This window comes from Coregonus clupeaformis, chromosome 28, assembly GCF_020615455.1.
Source record: "Coregonus clupeaformis isolate EN_2021a chromosome 28, ASM2061545v1, whole genome shotgun sequence".
Classification (NCBI taxonomy): Eukaryota; Metazoa; Chordata; class Actinopteri; order Salmoniformes; family Salmonidae; genus Coregonus; species Coregonus clupeaformis.
This window is the reverse complement of record NC_059219.1, coordinates 21,378,542-21,402,361: the sequence shown is the minus strand read 5'-3', so window position 1 is coordinate 21,402,361 and position 23,820 is coordinate 21,378,542. Positions and strand designations below refer to the sequence as shown.

The 23,820-nt window shown below is 40.5% G+C and overlaps 1 protein-coding gene across 1 annotated transcript; it reads left to right on the top strand.

Annotated features, from left to right (window-relative positions):
• The first annotated feature begins 3,972 nt into the window (after positions 1-3,972).
• Positions 3,973-23,368, top strand: LOC121543802 (meprin A subunit beta-like). The gene is made up of 14 exons (XM_045208353.1): positions 3,973-4,041; positions 4,265-4,283; positions 4,452-4,490; positions 4,650-4,681; positions 4,765-4,843; positions 5,020-5,137; positions 5,236-5,414; positions 6,314-6,535; positions 7,946-8,110; positions 8,451-8,675; positions 12,347-12,796; positions 16,229-16,408; positions 18,182-18,296; positions 23,266-23,368. The coding sequence occupies exons 1-14, from the start codon at positions 3,985-3,987 to the stop codon at positions 23,366-23,368; spliced, it is 1,983 nt and encodes a 660-aa protein (XP_045064288.1). The 5' UTR covers positions 3,973-3,984.
• The last annotated feature ends 452 nt before the right edge of the window (positions 23,369-23,820 follow it).

Here is a 23,820-nt window from a genome sequence, read left to right as displayed (position 1 = left end):
CTCTGGCTGGGCCACTCAAGGACATTGAGACTTGTCCCAAAGCCACTCCTGTGTTGTCTTGGCTGTGTGCTTAGGGTTGTTGTCCTGTTGGAAGGTGAACCTTCGCCACAATCTGAGGTCCTAAGCGCTCTGTAGCAGGTTTTCATCAAGGATCTCTCTGTACTTTGCTCCATTCATCTTTCCCTCGATCCTGACTAGTCTCCCAGTCCTTGCCGCTGAAAAACATCCACACAGCATGATGCTGCCACAACCATGCTTAACCGTAGGGATGGTGCCAGGTTTCCTCCAGACGTGACGCTTCGCATTCAGGCCAAAGAGTTCAATCTTGGTTTCATCAGACCAGAGAATCTTGTTTCTCATGGTCTGAGAGTCTTTTGGGGCCTTTTGGCAAACTCCAAGCGGGCTGTCATGTGCCTTTTACTGAGGAGTGGCTTCCGCCTGGCCACTCTACCTTCCCCAGATCTGTGCCTCAACACAATCCTGTTTTGGAGCTCTACAGACAATTCCTTCGACCTCATGGCTTGGTTTTTGCTCTGACATGCACTGTCAACTGTGGGACCTTATATAGACAGGTTTGTGCCTTTCCAAATCATGTCCAATCAATTGAATTTCAACAGGTGTACTCCAATCATTGTAGAAACATCAAGGATGATCAATGGAAACAGGATGCACCTGAGCTCAATTGAGTCTCATAGCAAAGGTCTGAATACTTATGTAAATAAGGTATTTCTGTTTTAAATGTTTAATACATTTGCAAAAATGTCTAAAAACCTGTTTTCGCTTTGTCATTATGCGGTATTGTGTGTAGATTGATTATAAAACCATTTTTTACATCCATTTTAGAATAAGGCTGTAACATAACAAAATGTAGAAAAGGTCAAGGGGTCTGAATACTTGTCTCTGGCTGCGTTTAGACAGGCAGCCCAATTCTGATATTTTTTCCAATAATTGGTATTTTGACCAATCACAATCTTTTCACATCAGATCTTTTTCAGAGCTGATCTGATTGGTCAAAAGACCAATTAGTAAAAAAAAGATCAGACCTGAGCTGCCTGTCAAAACACTGCCTATTTGTCAGATTCTTCAGTCGTCTAGGATATCTATTTTAGTTGGCACACCTGTGTGTCTTATATATATGAATAGAAATTTATTTCTCCCTGGATATTAGACTTGCATTGATTTTAGACCTTTTTGAATCATAAACTCTAAGTATTGTCAGATGTTTAAGTTACCATAGTAGTTAGTAAAATGAGAAGAACAGCCTAAGAAAAAGTTATTGTTTTGTAACCTATTAAAAAATTAACATGAATAGTTTATACAAAACTTTATTGCATTGGGTTGTTCCCTCAAATCTGACCATTTAAAGACTTGATAGTTGCATCCTTCCTCAGGGTACTGTCTGCTGATAGCTGCTCTAGAGTTCCATGACCCAGCAGACTCACCTTGGAATAGGGGGATAGACTTTTATTTTTAAAAAACGAACGTGTCTAAGACTTTTAGAAGGTGGAGAGCGCATGAGTTGGAGTGAGTACAGTAAATCCAATCCAATCAGTGGCCCAGGATAATATGCTACACTACATGACCACAAGTATGTGGACACCTGCTTGTCGAACATCTCATTCCATAATCATGGGCATTAATATGGAGTTGGTCCCCCCTTTGCTGCTATAACAGCCTCCACCCTTCTGGGAAGGCTTTCCACTAGATGTTGGAACATTGAATGCTTTAAAAATGAAGTTAACATAGAATGTACATTGTACACTATTGACAAAGAATATCACATAAATTATATGACTTGACCCGTCTTTGACAAGTTTTTCATGCTTTTGAAATTTGTTTTGGATATATGGTCGTGTCACGTGTGCCATGGCTTAGTTTGTTTAGGGCACAGGAGGCTGCTGAGGGGAGAACGACCCCTAATAATGGCAGGAATGGAGCTAATGGAATGGCATCAAACACCTGGAAACCACGTGTTTGATGTATTTGAAACCATTCCACTTATTCCACTCCAGTCATTAACACGAACCCAGTCTCCCCAATTAAGATGCCATCAACCTCCTGTAGTTTAGGGCTCTATTCAATCTGGAAAGATGAAGCGTTACAGATTCTGCAACAGAAATGTAAAGGTAATTTCAAATTGAGCTGACATACTGTATGCAGCGTTTACCGAGAATATAGTCTCCACTAAAGCGGGAACATTGCCTTTAAATGTAAATCATCCTGTAAAGCTGAACTTCTGCGATGCAAATTGAATAGAGCCCTTAGTTTCTCCTTTCCCTCTTGTGTTTGGCTGCATTCCAAACACGTAAAAGACACACCCTCTCCCCTCAAATTAAATGGACACTTATGATGACGTATGATGAGTTGACACTTGCAGGGCAAGGGTTGAGGGAAGAATGAATTTATTTTAAATGGACCGCTCTTGCCCGGAAATGTGTTTTCAGTCAGCATGGAACCACCAGTATCTGTTGTGTGTGCTTTATATAAGCTACAGTCAATTATGATTGCATTTCATATCTTGGCTAGAAGACAACGCATCCGCAGACATCGAATGCTAAATGCTAAATCAAAAATTACAATGTATAAGTGTGATATCAGGGAAAGTTGTATTCGCCAGCTAATGTTTCCAAAAGCTAACCAAACAAAACCATCATTACTTTCACGATACGTGTTTGTGCCGTCATGTGCATTAGTAGCACAATTTCTAACATTATTATTAGTATTTGCATTCATTTTTACTTACACTTGTATGTTGACTTCTCCATATTGATGTTGGTTTTAAGTTTTGGCAGACTTTTCTTAGCAAATGTACAATCATCGCGAATTGAATTATGGGGCGTTTCAGGCCCCGGAGTGAACAGAATTGTACACTCGCAAATCCGATCACAAACGAGGGCCAACTAGTTGCCAACTTCCCTTGGTTGGCTAATCGTTTGGACCGACGGCAAAGATGGCAGTGGGGATTCCCTCAAGGGCATAAGGCGAGGGTAAGTGGAGGAGGGTGTGTCTTTTGTGAGTTTGAAATGCAGCCTTTGTCTTGTGGAGTGAATGTAGGACTGAGTGAGTCAATTGGCTGCTCGAGTTGGAACCAGGCCCAGAACACCTGACTAGCATTGATTGGACTGACGAGCTGCCACCTGGATAAAGGTAGCTCTCAGTCACAGATCATGTTCATCTGCTCAGACGGTGAATTGCATCAACTAATGTGTGAATTCCTGATGGTTCAAGCTGGGTTCATAGCCATAAAAAGTGTCCCAGCTGTCCCAAACAATTTTGCGGCCCACAGAAGTGGAGTCGCCGGCTGCATCAGCAAAATGGCCGCAAATTGCGCAGAGTTGTAGTAGCTCTCCTACGCCTTGGTCACCCAACAAAGCTTGCGGCAAAGCAGCTATGCTTATGCAAATCCTAAAATATGTTATGACGAGAACGTGAGCCTAGCTGCATACTTGTATAATGATGCATCAAACCAGTTTTGAGAGAATTTGGTGAATGATGAAGATTCTGGATTGAGGAAATGTCAGTATGAAAGTGGTTTGAATAAGTTCACTTTCTTAGGGCAGTTGTTGGAGATTTCAACTGGTGTTTAAGACTGCAAACAGGTATTACAATGTTCATGTGTGAATGATTTGAACATTTTATTTTTCCTATGGTATTTTCAGATTATTTTTTCGCCATGTAAAGCGTAATTGTCTGTTATACCGATTTTGTTTTTAACTTGGCAAATTAAGTATATTTACTATTATGCAGCCTTAACAATGCATAAGGGCATTTAATAAGAGAAAATCATGCTAAGGAATGTATAGGGACATTTCACTGGATACAACCTGTCAATCAATCATCATAGTCTCATTTGCTCAGGCTCTTACTCTGGTAGAGGTGATGTGAATTGAAACACATTTAATGGGTTCTTTTTTGGTGTTTTCCCATTATGATCTGATTTGTTACTGCTAGTGACCTTGACCCTGGAAAGAGTATCCGGAGAGAATGTATATCCATGCCTGTCTTGTTGTGAGCTTAGCTGTGTCACAAGTTTTGGCTGGGGTAAGTAAAGGAAACTTTAAAAACATGATTAGGCTTACACTCATTTATCTCTGTAGCTCAATATGTTAAAAGAACAATGTTTAATTTGATAGAACATAATTTGTATTGTGAGAAGATAATCATGTAAGTTATGCAAAACAGAAAATCAAAAGATAAGACATTTTTAGAATTACGTTTTTGATAATTTCTTATCTTAAAATATATTATCTCTCATTCTCCTCAGGCTGTTCCCAAGGTCACAGGTAGGTCTGGATATTCTAAATGAAAATAAAATGAACTGGCTACAGTATATGGACCTGAGTTTTATTGATTTATTTTTAGATGTGAACATACTTATGCTGTATCAGGTGTTTATGTATATGGTTGCTTACCATTAATATTGTTGACTTGATTTCTTTTTCCTTTTCAAGACATCGAAGATGAGTTGGGCATTGACAAAATAAACAAAGGTCAAGCTTACATAAACATATGTAAAGTGTTAATTACACAATACATATTGCATGAATAATACACATTTGTCAGTTGTGTTGTAGAAAATACAGATTTATAGAAAGTCACTTAATATTTTATTTACATATTACTTATTAACCCATATCGGTTATTTTCAGACTTACATTTACGTGAAGGTGACATAATGGAGGTGGGTACAGCAATGGTTTAAATGATATGTTTTACATTAACCCTATCTGAGGTATATGGGTTAACCAAACTGTAATGTTCCAGAACTTTCAGAGGAATGGCATTCTGGGGGAAAACAAACGCTGGCAGTCTCCAGTTCCCTATGTTTTACACTCTAGTCTTGGTGAGTAAAGACGTGGAATCCTGATTTTCATCTTGTAAGAAATATCAAACCACTATAGCATTTATGCTATAAGCAGAGCGTCACGTGTTCAAGTCCAGTTCCCAGCTGTATGATATTTATTTTGTATCACATTACTGATCTTTCTAATGTTGTCACTGTATTTTCCATTTGCACAGATATGAATACTAAAGGCATCATTCTGCGAGCCTTTGACCAGTTCAGGCTGAAAACATGCATGGACTTCAAGCCCAGAGACTCTGAGATGTACTACCTAACAATTGAGAAACATACAGGGTAAGACATGTACTGGTGGAACATTTGGTAGATATTTTTCTAAATCAACAATTAATTACATTATATGTGTTTTGTGTTAACATGTCTATCCCCGGTAGGTGCTCCTCCTATGTAGGGAGAACTTTTGCAAATGGACAGGTTGTTAACATTGGAGAGTACTGTGGTATTGTCGCCATTGTGGAACATGAGCTTCTACACGCTCTGGGCTTCTATCATGAGCAGTCCAGATATGACAGAGATGAATATGTGACCATTGTCTATGAAAACATCGTAGAAGGTTTGACTCATTGTTTTTCCCAATCATACAAACATTATTTAATAATTTTTCTAGTTCTCACATTATAACATTACTTTGGGATTGTTCATCTACAAGCTTTAGATCAAAATGTGTGCTGTGTGGGAAGTATTAATACACATATTAAAGGAGAGAGGGGCATTTTGTAACAAACAGTTCGAATTAATCCACTACCACCACCTCTGAATTCAATGTTTCAATTGTTGGGGCATTTAAAGCAGGCCTAAAAACAAATGTGTATATAAACCCAGGATTGCTGACGCTATGTATTGGCCATTGAGAGACTTTGAAGCCACCGGTCGGCCATATTTGCCCTCCCCATAGGAGCAATCCTCTATAGGAATGAATGGAATGGTACAGTATTTGAATTAAATGTTTCAAGGACAAAATTACACTTATACCTTCTTTTTTTTGCAGTGGGTACTAACATTGGTAATAAATAAATAAAATACTAAGAGAAATGTTTTTATATATTTGTTTCAATGTTTTGGTCACAATATAATTTAAAAGTATGCAATAAGGTGTCTGTAATATAATAAATGTGGCTAAAAAAACGAATGTAGACATTAATAATTGCATTTCTATAGCTTCCAAAATATTTTTAACAATGTGAGGGAGGGCCAAGATGGAGGCACGGTGGTTTCAACACACTGCCCCTATCAGTCATCGTGTGAATGAATATATTTTATCTATTTCATTGCTTAAAACATCTCTACCAGCTGGCCTACCCTTCCTCCAAGACTTTGATTGCTCTTGTCATGATATGGTTATACATTTTAAGATTCCTTCTTTGTTAAATTATTTTATTTTGTGCACTGAGAATATACAAATGTCACTTTAAACTTTACAAATGTAATGTATGTAATATTTTTTGCATTCAGGAACACAAGAGAACTTTAAGAACTACAGTGAGAATGAAATCACCACTCTGGGTACGCCGTATGATTACACCTCGTTGATGCACTACGGCAAAGATGACTTCGGGAAAGTTCCCGGACTCATCACTATCATCACTAAGCAACCAGAGTTCCAGGATGTGATTGGCCAAAGGCTGGAAATGAGCTCAAACGATGTCTTGAAGCTAAACCGAATGTACAGTTGCAGTAAGTGTTGGATAGCTGTCACATTCGTTGAGTAAAGGATTGGACCAAGGTGCAGTGTGGTATGCGTACATGTTTAATTAAGAAGTAAACACACGACAAAACAACAAAAGCAACGTAACGTGAAGTTCTAATGGGCTACACATAAACAAGCCAAACCAGAAACAAGATCCCACAACATAGGTAGGCAACATGGCTGCCTAAGTATGATCCCCAATCAGAGACAACGATCGACAGCTGCCTCTGATTGGGAACCACACCCGGCCAACATAGATCTACACATGGATATTCACACCCTGACCAAACCAACTAGAGATCTCTATGTCAGGGCGTGACAATAGCACTGTTGGAATGTCTGTTCATAATACCAACACTATACAATAAGAGTATGGTGTTTAGATTTCCTACCTCTAACCCTAACCTCAAACAACAGTAAACATGTCGTCCTCCACAAATGATGCAGTGCCCACCTTGGGCCAATCAGTGCCAGTGGAGTCTGCGATATTGTGTGGGTTAGCTAGACTTATATCACTGAGCATGTGCCAAATTTAATCAGTCAAACAGATCAAGAGATATAACAAGCACATTTTTATAGTGCCACGTGAGGTCGCTATGAATGTTCTTGCATATGTTGAGTCTTGAGTGTTTGCAACGTGTACCAAATTTTGTTACAATACGAATATCCTTGACTGATTTCATATGCATTTGTGACAATGTTTTAGGTATTAGTCTAAAATGTTGCATTGAGACCTTTGTCCATAGATGCCATATGAAGTTTCGTGCAGACCGATCATTCAGTGCCAAAAAAGTAGTGTTAAGTGTTTTTCACAAATTCAAAATGGCGGAAAATCCATAATGGCGGACCTTATGGGTCCCTGAGGCGAATGCGTTCCTTGTGAGAAGAGGGACCTATGTGCCAAACGGGTTGAGGGGCGTGACCTTTGAAAGTTTGCATTTTCAATCGCTTTTATAGCGCCACCATCTGGCCATCAGTGTAATTTTTGTAAATGCCGGGTCTCTATGGCAAGACTCATCATTCACCCAAGTTTTGCTAAAATTGGGCCTGTGCCGTCATATCGCGTGTGACTAATGGACAGAGACAGATCCACAGTACCCTCTCTGATTTCATCGTGGGGGACAGCAACATGTATGAACAATAACCATGGGACATTTTCAAGTGTAGTGTATTACGCGTTTGATCTGTGTTTTGGTATTCCAAAACACAGATCTTGCTGCAACATTTACCTAATTGACTGAGTATACATGGACTTTGTCAAATCCCTTGTCAAACCACTTCAGAGTAATTTCTAAGGTCATACCTCTGCACATACAGTATGATCATCACATTGTTCAGGGCTTAAATGGACATTGACCACAGATGGTTAAACTTGCATTTTTGTTTTCACCTTGTAGATGCATCTGTTGCATTTAAGGAATATTGCAGCTTTTCCGATAAAGATGTGTGTGGGATGAGTCGCTGCTCTCGGAGTGTGGAGAATAGCTCGGAAAATGTCTGGGGGAGAGTGACACAGGCTGCTGGGGGTCCCTACACCGACCACACCAACATGGGCTCTGATAGTAAGATTAGTGGCACATTTCATTATTAATTCAACCGACTGGAAGTGAGAGATCATCCTTGCAAACAGTTGATCGTGTGTTTTTATTATCCTTCTATAGGTATGGTACTTTAGTACTATAGTAAAGGCACATTTCATACAAAATGCAACAGAATGAACTGCATTATTTCATTAAGTCATAACACAACATGCACGTCTTGTTTCAGAATACAGAAGCCCACACCCTTGTAACTGCTCTATATTAAATCTATAGATATGTAATGCATATACTGTACATTGACATATTACATTAAATAATGACTTTCAGAAATGTTTTGTGACCAACTTTCATATTTTCCCAGGTACTGGTTTCTTCATGCATGCCAGCACAGCGTCAGGCCAGGAGGGGGACACAGCCTGGCTGGAGAGCAGGGAGATGACTCCCAGCAGGAAGTGCAGTGTCCAGTGTTTACAGTTCTACTACTACCACAGTGGTAACGAGTTAGACCAGCTCAACATCTGGATCAGAGAATACCGTGATGAGAGAGACCCTAATGGAACTCTCCGCCTCATGGGCCAGATCACAGGTAATGTCATCTCTGAGTAAGGTCATGTCTGCCCTGACTATGGTGAAAATTATGATAATACCCTTTTAGTGTAAGAGCTGTTTGAAAAGACTTCCTGAAATTTCAGCATGTTTTGGTGGGAGGGAGGTTTGGCCTTCCATGTTGACATCATCACCATGTGGTAAATTAGTTAATAAACCAGAGTTCCAAACCTCTGGCCAATAACAGCTCATTTTAATTTTCCCCTCCCCACTCAAGCCACTCCCAGAGAGTCCTACCAAAATTGTTGCTTGAGAATTTGCTTTGCTAAGAAGCCAATTTTGTTAATTTTTGACCGTATTAATTGAAAACAATCACAGTAAGGTACTTAATTGTTACCCAGAAATGATTTGATATTGAGATAAAAGCACCTGCATTGGACTTTTTAAAATAATCCATATCTAAAGTGTGGTCTTGGCTACTACTACTAGTGAACTATTAAACATATTGCATCCTACCTTAACCCAAGATCTTGAGGTTAACGCTGCACTAACTGTGGCACATTTTATTGCTTGCAGTGATATCTAGATAGTTATAGATGGATATCACTAAAAGGGCATTATAACTTTCACAGTATTATTCCAACCTCATAGCGTGTGCATGTGTAATTGACATCATTTGAGTCATTTGGAGGTGTACTTGTGGATGTATTTCAAGGCCTACCTTCAAACTGAGTGCCTCTTTGCTTCACATCGGAAAATCAAAAGAAACCAACCAAGACCTCAGAAAAAAATGTGTAGACCTCCACAAGTCTGGTTCATCCTTGGGAGCAATTTCCAAACGCCTGAAGGTACCACGTTCATCTGTACAAACAATAGTACGCAAGTATAAACACCATGGGACCACACAGCTGTCATACCGCTCAGGAGGGAGATGCGTTCTGTCCCCTAGAGATGAACGTACTTTGGTGCGAAAAGTGCAAATCAATCCCAGAACAACAGCAAAGGACCTTGTGAAGATGCTGGAGGAAACAGGTACAAAAGTCCTATATCGACATAACCTGAAAGGCCGCTCAGCAAGGAAGAAGCCACTGCTCCAAAACGGCCATAAAAAAGCCAGACTACGGTTTGCAACTGCACATGGGGACAAAGATTGTACTTTTTGGAGAAATGTCCTCTGGTCTGATGAAACAAAAATAGAACTGTTTGGCCATAATGACCATCGTTATGTTTGGAGGAAAAAGGGGGACGCTTGCAAGCCGAAGAACACCATCCCAACCGTGAAGCACGGGGGTGGCAGCATCATGCTGTGGGGGTGCTTTGCTGCAGGAGGGACTGGTGCACTTCACAAAATAGATGGCATCATGAGGAAGGAAAATTATGTGGATATATTGAAGCAACATCTCAAGACATCAGTCAGGAAGTTAAAGCTTGGTCGCAAATGGATCTTCCAAATGGACAATGACCCCAAGCATACTTCCAAAGTTGTGGCAAAATGGATTAAGGACAACAAAGTCAACGTATTGGAGTGGCCATCACAAAGCCCGGACTTCAATCCTATAGAAAATGTGTGGGCAGAACTGAAAAAGCGTGTGCGAGCAAGGAGGCCTACAAACTTGACTCAGTTACACAAGCTCTGTCAGGAGGAATGGGCCAAAATTCACCCAACTTATTGTGGGAAGCTTGTGGAAGGCTACCCGAAACGTTTGACCCACGTTAAACAATTTAAAGGCAATGCTACCAAATACTAATTGAGTGTATGTAAACTTCTGACCCACTGGGAATGTGATGAAAGAAATAAAAGCTGAAATAAATCATGCTCTCTACTATTATTCTGACATTTCACATTCTTAAAATAAAGTGGTAATCCTAACTGACCTAAGAGAGGGATTTTTTTACTAGGATTAAATGTCAGGAATTGTGAAACTGAGTTTAAATGTATTTGGCTAAGGTGTATGTAAACTTCCGACTTCAACTGTGTGTGTGTACGCTACTGTTCAAAAGTTTGGGGTCACTTAGAAATGTCCTTGTTTTCGAAAGAAAATGTATTTTTTTGTCCATTTAAAATAACATCAAATTGATCAGAAATACAGTGTAGACATTGTTAATGTTGTAAATGGCTATTGTAGCTGGAAATGGCTGATAAAAAAAAAGGAATATCTACATAGGCGTACAGAGGCCCATTATCAGCAACCATCAGTCCTGTGTTCCAATGGCATGATGTGTTTGCTAATCCAAGTTTATCATTTTAAAAGGCTAATTAATCATTAGAAAACCCTTTTGCAATTCTGTTAGCACAGCTGAAAACTGTTGTGCTGATTTAAAGAAACAATAAAACTGGCCTTCTTGAGACTAGTTGAGTATCTGGAGCATCAGCAATTGTGGGTTCGATTACAGGCTAAAAATGACCAGATAACCTTCTTCTGAAACTCATCAGTCTATTCTTGTTCTGAGAAATTATGGCTATTCTATGTGAGAAATTGCCAAGAAACTGAAGATCTTGTACAACGCTGTAACCAGAATAGAAAGAGGAGTGGGATGCCCTGGTGCACAACTGAGCAAGAGGACAAATGCATTAGTGTCTAGTTTGAGAAACAGACGCCTCACAGGTCCTCAACTGGCAGCTTCATTAAATAGTACCCGCAAAACACCAGTCTGAACGTCAACAGTGAAGAGGAGACTCCGGGATGCTGACCTTCTACGCAGAAAAGCAAAGAAAAAGCCATATCTCAGATTGGCCAATAAAAAGAAAAGATTGGCAGTCTGAGAGATGGCTTTTTCTTTGCAACTCTGCCTAGAAGGTCAGCATCCCGGAGTCGCCTCTTCACTGTTGATGTTGAGACTGGTGTTTTGCGGGTACTATTTAATGAAGCTGCCAGTTGAAAACCTGTGAGGCGCCTGTTTCTCAAACTAGACACTAATGTATTTGTTCTCTTGCTCAGTTGTGCACCAGGGCGTCCCACTCTTTCTATTCTGGTTAGAGACAGTTTGCACTGTTCTGTGAGGGGAGTAGTACACAGCGTTGTACGAGATCTTCAGTTTCTTGGCAATTTCCCGCATAGAATAGCCTTCATTTCTCAGAACAAGAATAGACTGACGAGTTTCATTAGAAAGTTATTTGTTTCTGGCCATTTTGAGCCTGTAATCGAACCCACAATTGCTGATGCTCCAGATAATCAACTAGTCTCAAAAAGACAAGTTTTATTGCTTCTTTAATTAGCACAACAGTTTTCAGCTGTGCTAACAGAATTGCAAAAGGGTTTTCTAATGATCAATTAGCCTTTTTAAAATGATAAACTTGGATTAGCAAACACAACGTGCCATTGGAACACAGGACTGATGGTTGCTGAAAATGGGCCTCTGTACGCCTATGTAGATATTCCATTAAAAATCTGCCGTTTCCAGCTATAATAGCCATTTACAACATTAACAATGTCTACACTGTATTTCTGATCAATTTGATGTTATTTTAATGGACAAAAACATTGCTTTTCTTTCGAAAACAAAGACATTTGTAAGTGACCCCAAACATTTGAATGGTTGTGTGTGTGTAATCTCTACATAAATATTTGACTGTACTCTGCCTTTAATCTCTCTTACACTAAACAACTGCAATATGCAGTTTGTAACGACTGAGTTCCATACACGTGTCCCACAGCTATTATATCTCTAAGGTATCGGCCTTTAACAGAAACTCCCCATTTCTCCATCTAGCTTCTCCAGTGTCTTACTGGCAGCTCCACCACGTGCCTCTGAATGCCACCAAAACCTTCCAGGTGGAGTTTCAGGTGCATAAAGGAGCAGGACTGTCTACAGGTGGGTTTTCCATCGATGACATCAACCTGTCAGAGACAGACTGCCCCAATTTGACCTGGCAGATACGGGACTTTGAGAATCTTTTGACTACCAGCGACTACAACACCTATCTGTACAGCCCAAGGCAATACTCTCCAGATGGCTATGCCTTCCAGATAATTACTAAATTGTCTAGGTCTTATATTGGAGTCTATGCCCGCCTCTTGTCTGGTAAATATGATGACACGCTCCAGTGGCCCTGCCCATGGAGACAGATAACGTTTCTGCTGATGGACCAGAACCCAAACATCCAGCTACGCATGTCCAAGCAGAACAGCATCTCCACTGACCCTAAACGGATTGACCCTGGTGAGTCAATCAGCTTTACACCATAACATAGTTTTTTTTGCAGTTTCAAATTAACATTTTATCATGATCATTATCATCATGAATAAGCTTATTTATAAAGTATTAACTTGTTACATGTATTACAGTAAATGTGTCTTACAGGACATAACAAAATGTTTTGCCTTACAATATTAATCCGACTCAAATGATCACATAGATATACAGTATTAACCAGCTTCTCATCTCACTTTAATTGGAATGTAGATGTTTTTCACCATTTTCAATTACTATCATTCTTAGCCCTACCAATCAGCTGTCCTTGCCATGCACACTCCGTGTCTTGATATACAGTGGGGGAAAAAAGTATTTAGTCAGCCACCAATTGTGCAAGTTCTCCCACTTAAAAAGATGAGAGAGGCCTGTAATTTTCATCATAGGTACACGCCAACTATGACAGACAAATTGAGAATATTTTTTCCAGAAAATCACATTGTAGGATTTTTTTATGAATTTATTTGCAAATTATGGTGGAAAATAAGTATTTGGTCACCTACAAACAAGCAAGATTTCTGGCTCTCACAGACCTGTAACTTCTTCTTTAAGAGGCTCCTCTGTCCTCCACTCGTTACCTGTATTAATGGCACCTGTTTGAACTTGTTATCAGTATAAAAGACACCTGTCCACAACCTCAAACAGTCACACTCCAAATTCCACTATGGCCAAGACCAAAGAGCTGTCAAAGGACACCAGAAACAAAATTGTAGACCTGCACCAGGCTGGGAAGACTGAATCTGCAATAGGTAAGCAGCTTGGTTTGAAGAAATCAACTGTGGGAGCAATTATTAGGAAATGGAAGACATACAAGACCACTGATAATCTCCCTCGATCTGGGGCTCCACGCAAGATCTCACCCCGTGGGGTCAAAATGATCACAAGAACGGTGAGCAAAAATCCCAGAACCACACGGGGGGGACCTAGTGAATGACCTGCAGAGAGCTGGGACCAAAGTAACAAAGCCTACCATCAGTAACACACTACGCCGCCAGGGACTCAAATCCTGCAGTGCCAGACGTGTCCCCCTGCTTAAGCCAGTACATGTCCAGGCCCGTCTGAAGTTTGCTAGAGTGCATTTGGATGATCCAGAAGAGGATTGGGAGAATGTCATATGGTCAGATGAAACCAAAATATAACTTTTTGGTAAAAACTCAACTCGTCGTGTTTGGAGGACAAAGAATGCTGAGATGCATCCAAAGAACACCATACCTACTGTGAAGCATGGGGGTGGAAACATCATTCTTTGGGGCTGTTTTTCTGCAAAGGGACCAGGACGACTGATCTGTGTAAAGGAAAGAATGAATGGGGCCATGTATCGTGAGATTTTGAGTGAAAACCTCCTTCCATCAGCAAGGGCATTGAAGATGAAACGTGGCTGGGTCTTTCAGCATGACAATGAGCCCAAACACACCGCCCGGGCAACGAAGGAGTGGCTTCGTAAGAAGCATTTCAAGGTCCTGGAGTGGCCTAGCCAGTCTCCTGATCTCAACCCCATAGAAAATCTTTGGAGGGAGTTGAAAGTCCGTGTTGCCCAGCGACAGCCCCAAAACATCACTGCTCTAGAGGAGATCTGCATGGAGGAATGGGCCAAAATACCAGCAACAGTGTGTGAAAACCTTGTGAAGACTTACAGAAAACGTTTGACCTGTGTCATTGCCAACAAAGGGTATATAACAAAGTATTGAGAAACTTTTGTTATTGACCAAATACTTATTTTCCACCATAATTTGCAAATAAATTCATTAAAAATCCTACAATGTGATTTTCTGGATTTCTTTTTCTCATTTTGTCTGTCATAGTTGACGTGTACCTATGATGAAAATTACAGGCCTCTCTCATCTTTTTAAGTGGGAGAACTTGCACAATTGGTGGCTGACTAAATACTTTTTTTCCCCACTGTAATAAACGTCTTAATTCTCTTCACAAATGGCAAACTCATCATGCTTGACATAAGGTCCCCCAGAATCCAAATATATATTTTTAACCACTAACCTGTTGATAAAACCTTGTGAGAAGCTGATCCATTAAGTCAATTAAGCATCATTCTAATGTCATAATTTTCAAACATTCAGTCACTTGTTGATATTTTGCTAACATTATAAAAGCAATATGAACTAGACAGTGCTTCAACTTTTTTATTTTATTCCAGGTCATCAGTTTACATTGTTACTTTTGTCCCACCCGTCTCTCCTGTAACTTCTCCCAGGCTAACACCCAAGACTAGCTAGCATGATACTTGAAACCTGCTGTCATTTAGTCACTAGATGGGTTAAGAAACTAGTCCAGTGTGGATGTGTCTTGATTTGACACTTCATGCAGCTTTAGTATTCTGATCATAGAGTTCTGATCATGGAATTGCGTCATGCGTCTACACCTACATTTAAATGTCTACAGTGTCCAGTGTGTCCGGATTCCCTTTTCCTGTGCTATATTCAAATGCCAGAATGCATTCTACAAATGGTGGAATAGGCAAAATAAGATAACCAACAATGCAGTTTTATTATATTTGTGTTAAGGGCGTGTAAGCATTACACTGTAAGGTCTACACTTGTTGTATTCGGCCCATGTGACAGATAACGATTTGATTTGATGGTAGTAGCTAACTACTATAGCTAACTAGCCAGCTAACCTCTGTAACTAGCCTGCAAGCAATGCTAAAGGGATTGCAAATGGGTTAGCATAACACTAGTCAAACAAAAAATAGTTTGTCTAAATATTAGCTAGCTGGCTAGCATTTGAGTCCAGCAAACATGTTCCTCACACGCTAGGAACGTATTTCCTTCAACGTTATAATAAAAAGGTGCCTCTCGTTACCCCCCAAAACATTTTCTGGAGACTTGTGTGTTCAGCCCGATCTGAACACAATCAGACCACAAAGCGACTTTTGTGCATCTAGACCGTCTTTTCAATGCAATCTTCATATTCTGATAGCCTACGTTGCATGTAAGTGTCAAGTGTATACACTACCTCAGTTGGTAGAGCATGGTGCTTGCAACGCCAGGGTTGTGGGTTTGAATACCACGGGGGACCAGTATGGAAAAAGTATGAATATGTATACTCACTACTGTAAGTTACTGGATACGAGCGTCTGCTAAATGACTAAACATGTAAAATTACATGTTTGGAACTTAAACAACTAAACTTAACTCCACAACCGAAAAACACTTCAGTGAGTAAAACAAAAAAACTCAAAACCACTTTGTTTAACTCAGTGAAACATGGTTGGACTGGGCAGTTTTTTTCTAGAGAGGTCGTCCTCCACATTAAGAATGTGCTGACTTCACTGAATCATTCTAGCTTCTGTGTTATCTGAGAAAATGTGCATGTTACTTTCACCTGTTACTTTTGCCCCTACTCTCCCCTAGTTACTGCCATGAGTGTGTTTACATGGTTTTACAGAAAATGGTGAAAAGTATTGGGACAACCCTCGCAAAACTGGAACATTTTACAAACAAGAGGGCACTGAGTCAATCTACTCGACCAAGGGAGATGGCTACGAAAAGTTTATTTCTTTGAAGGACATCAAGGACAAAGGCTTCCTTAAGGGTGGAGCCATCTTCTTCCTCACCACCATGCAAGGTCAGCTATTATTCAAATCAGATCATATTTAGTTTAGGGGGGTTATTAATAAAATGTTATCTTAGAAGGTAAACAATTATTTTGACTCAAACTAATAATATAATCATTTTATTTTAACGTTGGATCAATACTTGCCTCAGAAATAATCCCAGAATGCTTTCATTAATACAGTGGGGGAAAAAGTATTTAGTCAGCCACCAATTGTGCAAGTTCTCCCACTTAAAAAGATGAGAGAGGCCTGTAATTTTCATCATAGGTACACGTCAACTATGACAGACAAATTGAGAATTTTTTTCTCCAGAAAATCACATTGTAAGATTTTTAATGAATTTATTTGCAAATTATGGTGGAAAATAAGTATTTGGTCACCTACAAACAAGCAAGATTTCTGGCTCTCACAGACCTGTAACTTCTTCTTTAAGAGGCTCCTCTGTCCTCCACTCGTTACCTGTATTAATGGCACCTGTTTGAACTTGTTATCTGTATAAAAGACACCTGTCCACAACCTCAAACAGTCACACTCCAAACTCCACTATGGCCAAGACCAAAGAGCTGTCAAAGGACACCAGAAACAAAATTGTAGGCCTGCACCAGGCTGGGAAGACTGAATCTGCAATAGGTAAGCAGCTTGGTTTGAAGAAATCAACTGTGGGAGCAATTATTAGGAAATGGAAGACATACAAGACCACTGATAATCTCCCTCGATCTGGGGCTCCACGCAAGATCTTACCCCGTGGGGTCAAAATGATCACAAGAATGGTGAGCAAAAATCCCAGAACCACACGGGGGGACCTAGTGAATGACCTGCAGAGAGCTGGGACCAAAGTAACAAAGCCTACCATCAGTAACACACTACGCCGCCAGGGACTCAAATCCTGCAGTGCCAGACGTGTCCCCCTGCTTAAGCCAGTACATGTCCAGGCCCGTCTGAAGTTTGCTAGAGTGCATTTGGATGATCCAGAAGAGGATTGGGAGAATGTCATATGGTCAGATGAAACCAAAATATAACTTTTTGGTAAAAACTCAAAGAATGCTGAGTTGCATCCAAAGAACACCATACCTACTGTGAAGCATGGGGGTGGAAACATCATGCTTTGGGGCTGTTTTTCTGCAAAGGGACCAGGACAACTGATCCGTGTAAAGGAAAGAATGAATGGGGCCATGTATCGTGAGATTTTGAGTGAAAACCTCCTTCCATCAGCAAGGACATTGAAGATGAAACGTGGCTGGGTCTTTCAGCATGACAATGATCCCAAACACACCGCCCGGGCAAGAAAGGAGTGGCTTCGTAAGAAGCATTTCAAGGTCCTGGAGTGGCCTAGCCAGTCTCCAGATCTCAACCCCATAGAAAATCTTTGGAGGGAGTTGAAAGTCTGTGTTGCCCAGCGACAGCCCCAAAACATCACTGCTCTAGAGGAGATCTGCATGGAGGAATGGGCCAAAATACCAGCAACAGTGTGTGAAAACCTTGTGAAGACTTACAGAAAACATTTGACCTGTGTCATTGCCAACAAAGGGTATATAACAAAGTATTGAGAAACTTTTGTTATTGACCAAATACTTATTTTCCACCATAATTTGCAAATAAATTCATAAAAAATCCTACAATGTGATTTTCTGGATTTGTTTTCCTCATTTTGTCTGTCATAGTTGACGTGTACCTATGATGAAAATTACAGGCCTCTCTCATCTTTTTAAGTGGGAGAACTTGCACAATTGGTGGCTGAGTGACTAAATACTTTTTTCCCCCACTGTATTTATTTTCGTCCCCAGATATCTCCAGTCTGCAGTATGCCGGTAACAACAAACTCCCCTGTCCCAGTCCACCACCACAGGACTTCACCCAGTTGCCCAGCATTCAAGAGGACAAGGGCCCATGTTCACCAAGGTAAGATCTTTCTGGATTTGAGCATGCACAAACGTTTAAGAATTTGTAAGCATTGATAATCATTTAAAGCATTTATAGTGACTTAAATTATATCCCCTTCCAGGATTTCTGACTCCTCTGGACTGGTGTCTACCCCGGCGATCATCATTATGGCTTTTATGTTGTGGTTGATTCACTGAACAACATTAAAACCTACAAATATTGCCAGCAACATCTTAAATTATATTCAGTAATATCATTATGGTAAATTTTCTTGCCCTGCATATTGTTAATCCAAATGTCATCCTAGTGGTGTGTGTGTACTGTTTGATGGTAAGCCTTACAGTCAGGACCAAACTTTGTCATACAATGCTTCAATATACAATTGATGTAATAACCTCTCTTATACATAATCATAACAAATAACTAATGATTGCAATATTTCCCCCAGTCTGTACTTCCAATGGGATTCTGAAAGCTCTGAATCTGAATTTTATCTTGTACTTGTATAACAAAAACACTGTAGTGAACTATTACTATATGTTTGTATATTATATTTAAATAGTCACTGAGGTGATTTGTTGTATTATAGGACATTTTCTCCACTGAGTTTCTCCCTCTTATCGTCCATGTTACACTGGTAAAGGATATGTATTCTGTTGCTATGCAATGCTGCCTCCTTCACTCAAGCAGTTGGTTGGTGTATGCAAATTTGTCTGACTCAGCAATGGTGATTAGTGTATTTTCTGCAGAGTTTACACCATAGGCCTATTCTTAAATTCTGTCATGTTTTAGTTTCAAATAAAGACTGTAAAAATACATTTTAAGACATTTTGAATTCGGGCTGTATCACAACAATATGGAATAAGTCAAGGGGTATAAATACTTTCTGAAGGCACTGTAAATACTTTTTACTCATGTATTTGTAGTCTGTTCTTGAGACAATTGGTAATATAAAATGTATAATGAACAAATATAAATGCAACATTTAAAGAGTTGGTTTCATGAGCTGAATTAGAAGATTCCAGAAGTTTTCCATATGCACAAAAAGCTTATTTCTCTCAAGTTGGGCACAAATGTTTACATCCCTGTTAGTGAGTTTCTCCTTTGCCAAGATAATCCATCCACCTGACAGGTGTGGCATATCAAGAAACTGATTAAACAGCATGATCATTACACAGTTGCACCTTGTACTGGGGACAATAAAAGGTCACTCTAAAATGTGCAGTTTTGTCACAACACAGTGCCACAAATGTCATGTTTTGAGAGTGTACAATTGGCATGCAGGAATGTCCACCAAGGCTGTTGCCAGAGAATTGAATGTTCATTTCTCTACCACAAGCCACCTCTGTTTTACAGAATTCGGTAGTATGTCCAACCGGCCTCACAACCGCAGACCACGTGTAACCACGCCAGCCCTGGACCTCCACATCCGGTTTCTTCAGCTGCGGGATTGTCTGAGACCAGCCACCTGGAAAGCTGATGAAACAGGAGTATTTCTGTCTCTAATAAAGTTATTTTGTGGGGAAAAACTCATTCTGATTGGCTTGGTGGGCCTATGCCCTCCCAGACCAACCCATGGCTATGTCCCTGCCCAGTAGTGAAATCCACAGATTAGGGCTTAATTTATTTATTTATTTATGCTTTGTATGAGGGCTAGAGATGGAGTACAATAATTAGAATTAGAATTATTTGGATTATCACTGATTGATGCTACCAGTTGAAAAATTTATGCACGCATGACTGTAAGTCGCTTTGGATAAAAGCGTCTGCTAAATGGCATATTATTATTATTATAATGATGTTAGTAATACTGATGATGCATTAGCTGTTCCATCCAGGTCAGACGGATTACCAGGACGCATACTCAAAGCATGTGCTGACCAGCTGGCAAGTGTCTTCAATTACATTTTCAACGTCTCCCTGACCCAGTCTGTAATACCTACATGTTTCAAGCAGACCACCATAGTCCCTGTGCCCAAGAACGCCAAGGTAATCTGTCTAAATGACTATCTCCCCGCAGCAGTCACATCTGTAGCAATGAAAGGCTGGTCATGGCTCACATCAACACCATCTTCCTGGACCCACTCCAATTCGCATACCGCCCCAAAATATTTGGCACGGGCCCTCAGATCCTTAAAAAGGTATACAGCTGCACCATTGAGATCTTGACTGGCTGCATCACCACTTGATATGGCAACTGCTTGGCATCTGACCGCAAGGCGCTACAAAGGGTAGTGCATATGGCCCAGTACATCTCTGGGGCCGAGCTCCCTGCCATCCAGGACCTCTATACCAGGCGGTGTCAGAAGAAGGCCCTATAAATTGTCAAAGATTCCAACCACTGTTCTCTGCTACCATTTCCATTTCCATTTTAGTCATTTAGCAGACGCTCTTATCCAGAGCAACTTACAGGAGCAATTAGGGTTAAGTGCCTTGCTCAAGGGCACATCGACAGATTTTTCACCTAGTCAGCTCGGGGATTAGAACCAGTGACCTTTCGGTGACTGGCACAACGCTCTTAACCACTAAGCTACCTGCCGCCCCATGGAAAGCGGTACCAAAGCACCAAGTCAAGGACCAAAAGGCTATTGAACAGCTTCTACCCACAAGCCATAAGACTGCTGAGCAGTTGATCAAATGGCAAGACAATTTTGTTTTGCACTGACTCAATATTCAGGCAAAATCCTAGAGGAACATCTGGTTGTCTGCTTTCCACCAGACACTGGGAGATTAATTGACCTTTCAGCAGGACAATAACCTAAAACACTAGGCCATATCTACGCTGGAGTTGCTTACCAAAAAGAGAGTGAATGTTCCTGAGTGTCCGAGTTACAGTTTTGACTTAAATCTACTTGAAAGTCTATGGCAAGACCTGAAAATGGGCAAATATTGCACAATCCAGTTGTGGAAAGTTCTTAGAGACTTACTTAGAAAGACTCACAGCTGTAATCGCTGCCAAAGGTGCTTAAACAAAGTATTGACTCAGGGGTGTGAATACTTATGTAGATGGGTATGAAAAATAATGTATTTAATCCATTTTGAATTCAGGCTGTAACACAACAAAATGTGGAAGAAGTCAAGGAGTATTCATATTTTTTGAAGGCACTGTACATGTACATATTACCTCAACTACCTCGTACCCCTGCACATTACATTTACATATTTTTTTTGGTACCGGTACTCATACACATTGACTTGGTACCGGTACTCCTTGTATATAGCCTCGTTATTGGTATTTTATTGTGTTACTATTTCCTTTTTTTCTTATTTGCTAATTTTTCATACTTTTTAACTCTGCATTGTTGGGAAAGGGCTCGTAAGTAAGCATTTCATGGTAAAGTGGTGTCTGCGGTGTCCCTTTTCCCTCCCATATACAGTGGGGAGAACAAGTATTTGATACACTGCCGATTTTGCCGGTTTTCCTACTTACAAAGCATGTAGAGGTCTGTAATTTTTTATCATAGGTACACTTCAACTGTGAGAGACGGAATCTAAAACAAAAATCCAGAAAATCACATTGTATGATTTTTAAGTAATTAATTTGCATTTTATTGCATGACATAAGTATTTGATCACCTACCAACCAGTAAGAATTCCGGCTCTCACAGACCTGTTAGTTTTTCTTTAAAAAGCCCTCCTGTTCTCCACTCATTACCTGTATTAACTGCACCTGTTTGAACTCGTTACCTGTATAAAAGACACCTGTCCACACACTCAATCAAACAGACTCCAACCTCTCCACAATGGCCAAGACCAGAGAGCTGTGTAAGGACATCAGGGATAAAATTGTAGACCTGCACAAGGCTGGGATGGGCTACAGGGCAATAGGCAAGCAGCTTGGTGAGAAGGCGCAATTATTAGAAAATGGAAGAAGTTCAAGATGACGGTCAATCACCCTCAGTCTGGGGCTCCATGCAAGATCTCACCTCGTGGAACATCAATGATCATGAGAAAGGTGAGGGATAAGCCCAGAACTACACGGCAGGACCTGGTCAATGACCTGAAGAGAGCTGGGACCACAGTCTCAAAGAAAACCATTAGTAACACACTACGCCGTCATGGATTAAAATCCTGCAGCGCACGCAAGGTCCCCCTGCTCAAGCCAGCGCATGTCCAGGCCCGTCTGAAGTTTGCCAATGACCATCTGGATGATCCAGAGGAGGAATGGGAGAAGGTCATGTGGTCTGATGAGACAAAAATTGAGCTTTTTGGTCTAAACTCCACTCGCCGTGTTTGGAGGAAGAAGAAGGATGAGTATAACCCCAAGAACACCATCCCAACCGTGAAGCATGGAGGTGGAAACATCATTCTTTGGGAATGCTTTTCTGCAAAGGGGACAGGACGACAGCACCGTATTGAGGGGAGGATGGATGAGGCCATGTATCGCGAGATCTTGGCCAACAACCTCCTTCCCTCAGTAAGAGCATTGAAGATGGGTCGTGGCTGGGTCTTCCAGCATGACAACGACCCGAAACACACAGCCAGGGCAACTAAGGAGTGGCTCCGTAAGAAGCATCTCAAGGTCCTGGAGTGGCCTAGCCAGTCTCCAGACCTGAACCCAATAGAAAATCTTTGGAGGGAGCTGAAAGTCCGTATTGCCCAGCGACAGCCCCGAAACCTGAAGGATCTGGAGAAGGTCTGTATGGAGGAGTGGGCCAAAATCCCTGCTACAGTGTGTGCAAACCTGGTCAAGACCTACAGGAAACGTTTGATTTCTGTAATTGCAAACAAAGGTTTCTATACCAAATATTAAGTTCTGCTTTTCTGATGTATCAAATACTTATGTCATGCAATAAAATGCAAATTAATTACTTAAAAATCATACAATGTGATTTTCTGGATTTTTGTTTTAGATTCCGTCTCTCACAGTTGAAGTGTACATATGATCAAAATTACAGACCTCTACATGCTTTGTAAGTAGGAAAACCTGCAAAATCGGCAGTGTATCAAATACTTGTTCTCCCCACTGTATGTGACCCTTCTCTAGATGCGGTTCGTTGTCAACGGATGCGGTTGTCTGTCCCATGCACTACATTAGACCCAAGTTCATCACAGAGGAAGTTGATCAACCCATCTACAAACTGAGGTAAATATAAATTCAGTCATTCTGTCTGTAGGGGTTTCATCTGCATGCATCATGATTGCATCTGTTTCAATATAGTCTATAAGAATATGTAATCTGATATGTCCATTTGTACCATTTAAAGATGTGTCAATAAGTACACTTTGAGTGGGTTAATCATCATGAAAAGGTATTAGACTGCGCTGTGAATTATTTTAAATTGTAACTTTTTCCCTGTCAATCTGTAGTCAGACATACAGATGTATGATCTTACTTTGACCTATATTGTCACAGCAAAGGAATCCTGCAGCAACAGGATTTGAACGTTTAGTCCATAATGTTGCTTGATCGGTGGTTAGGCTATTAGCTGGCCAAAAGTAGGCAACATGAAAAGTGCAATACTCTTAATATAACCGTGTGTTAATGTGGGTTTGCAGTGAATTTATGTAAATCATGAAGCTGATCTGCATTTCCTGCGGT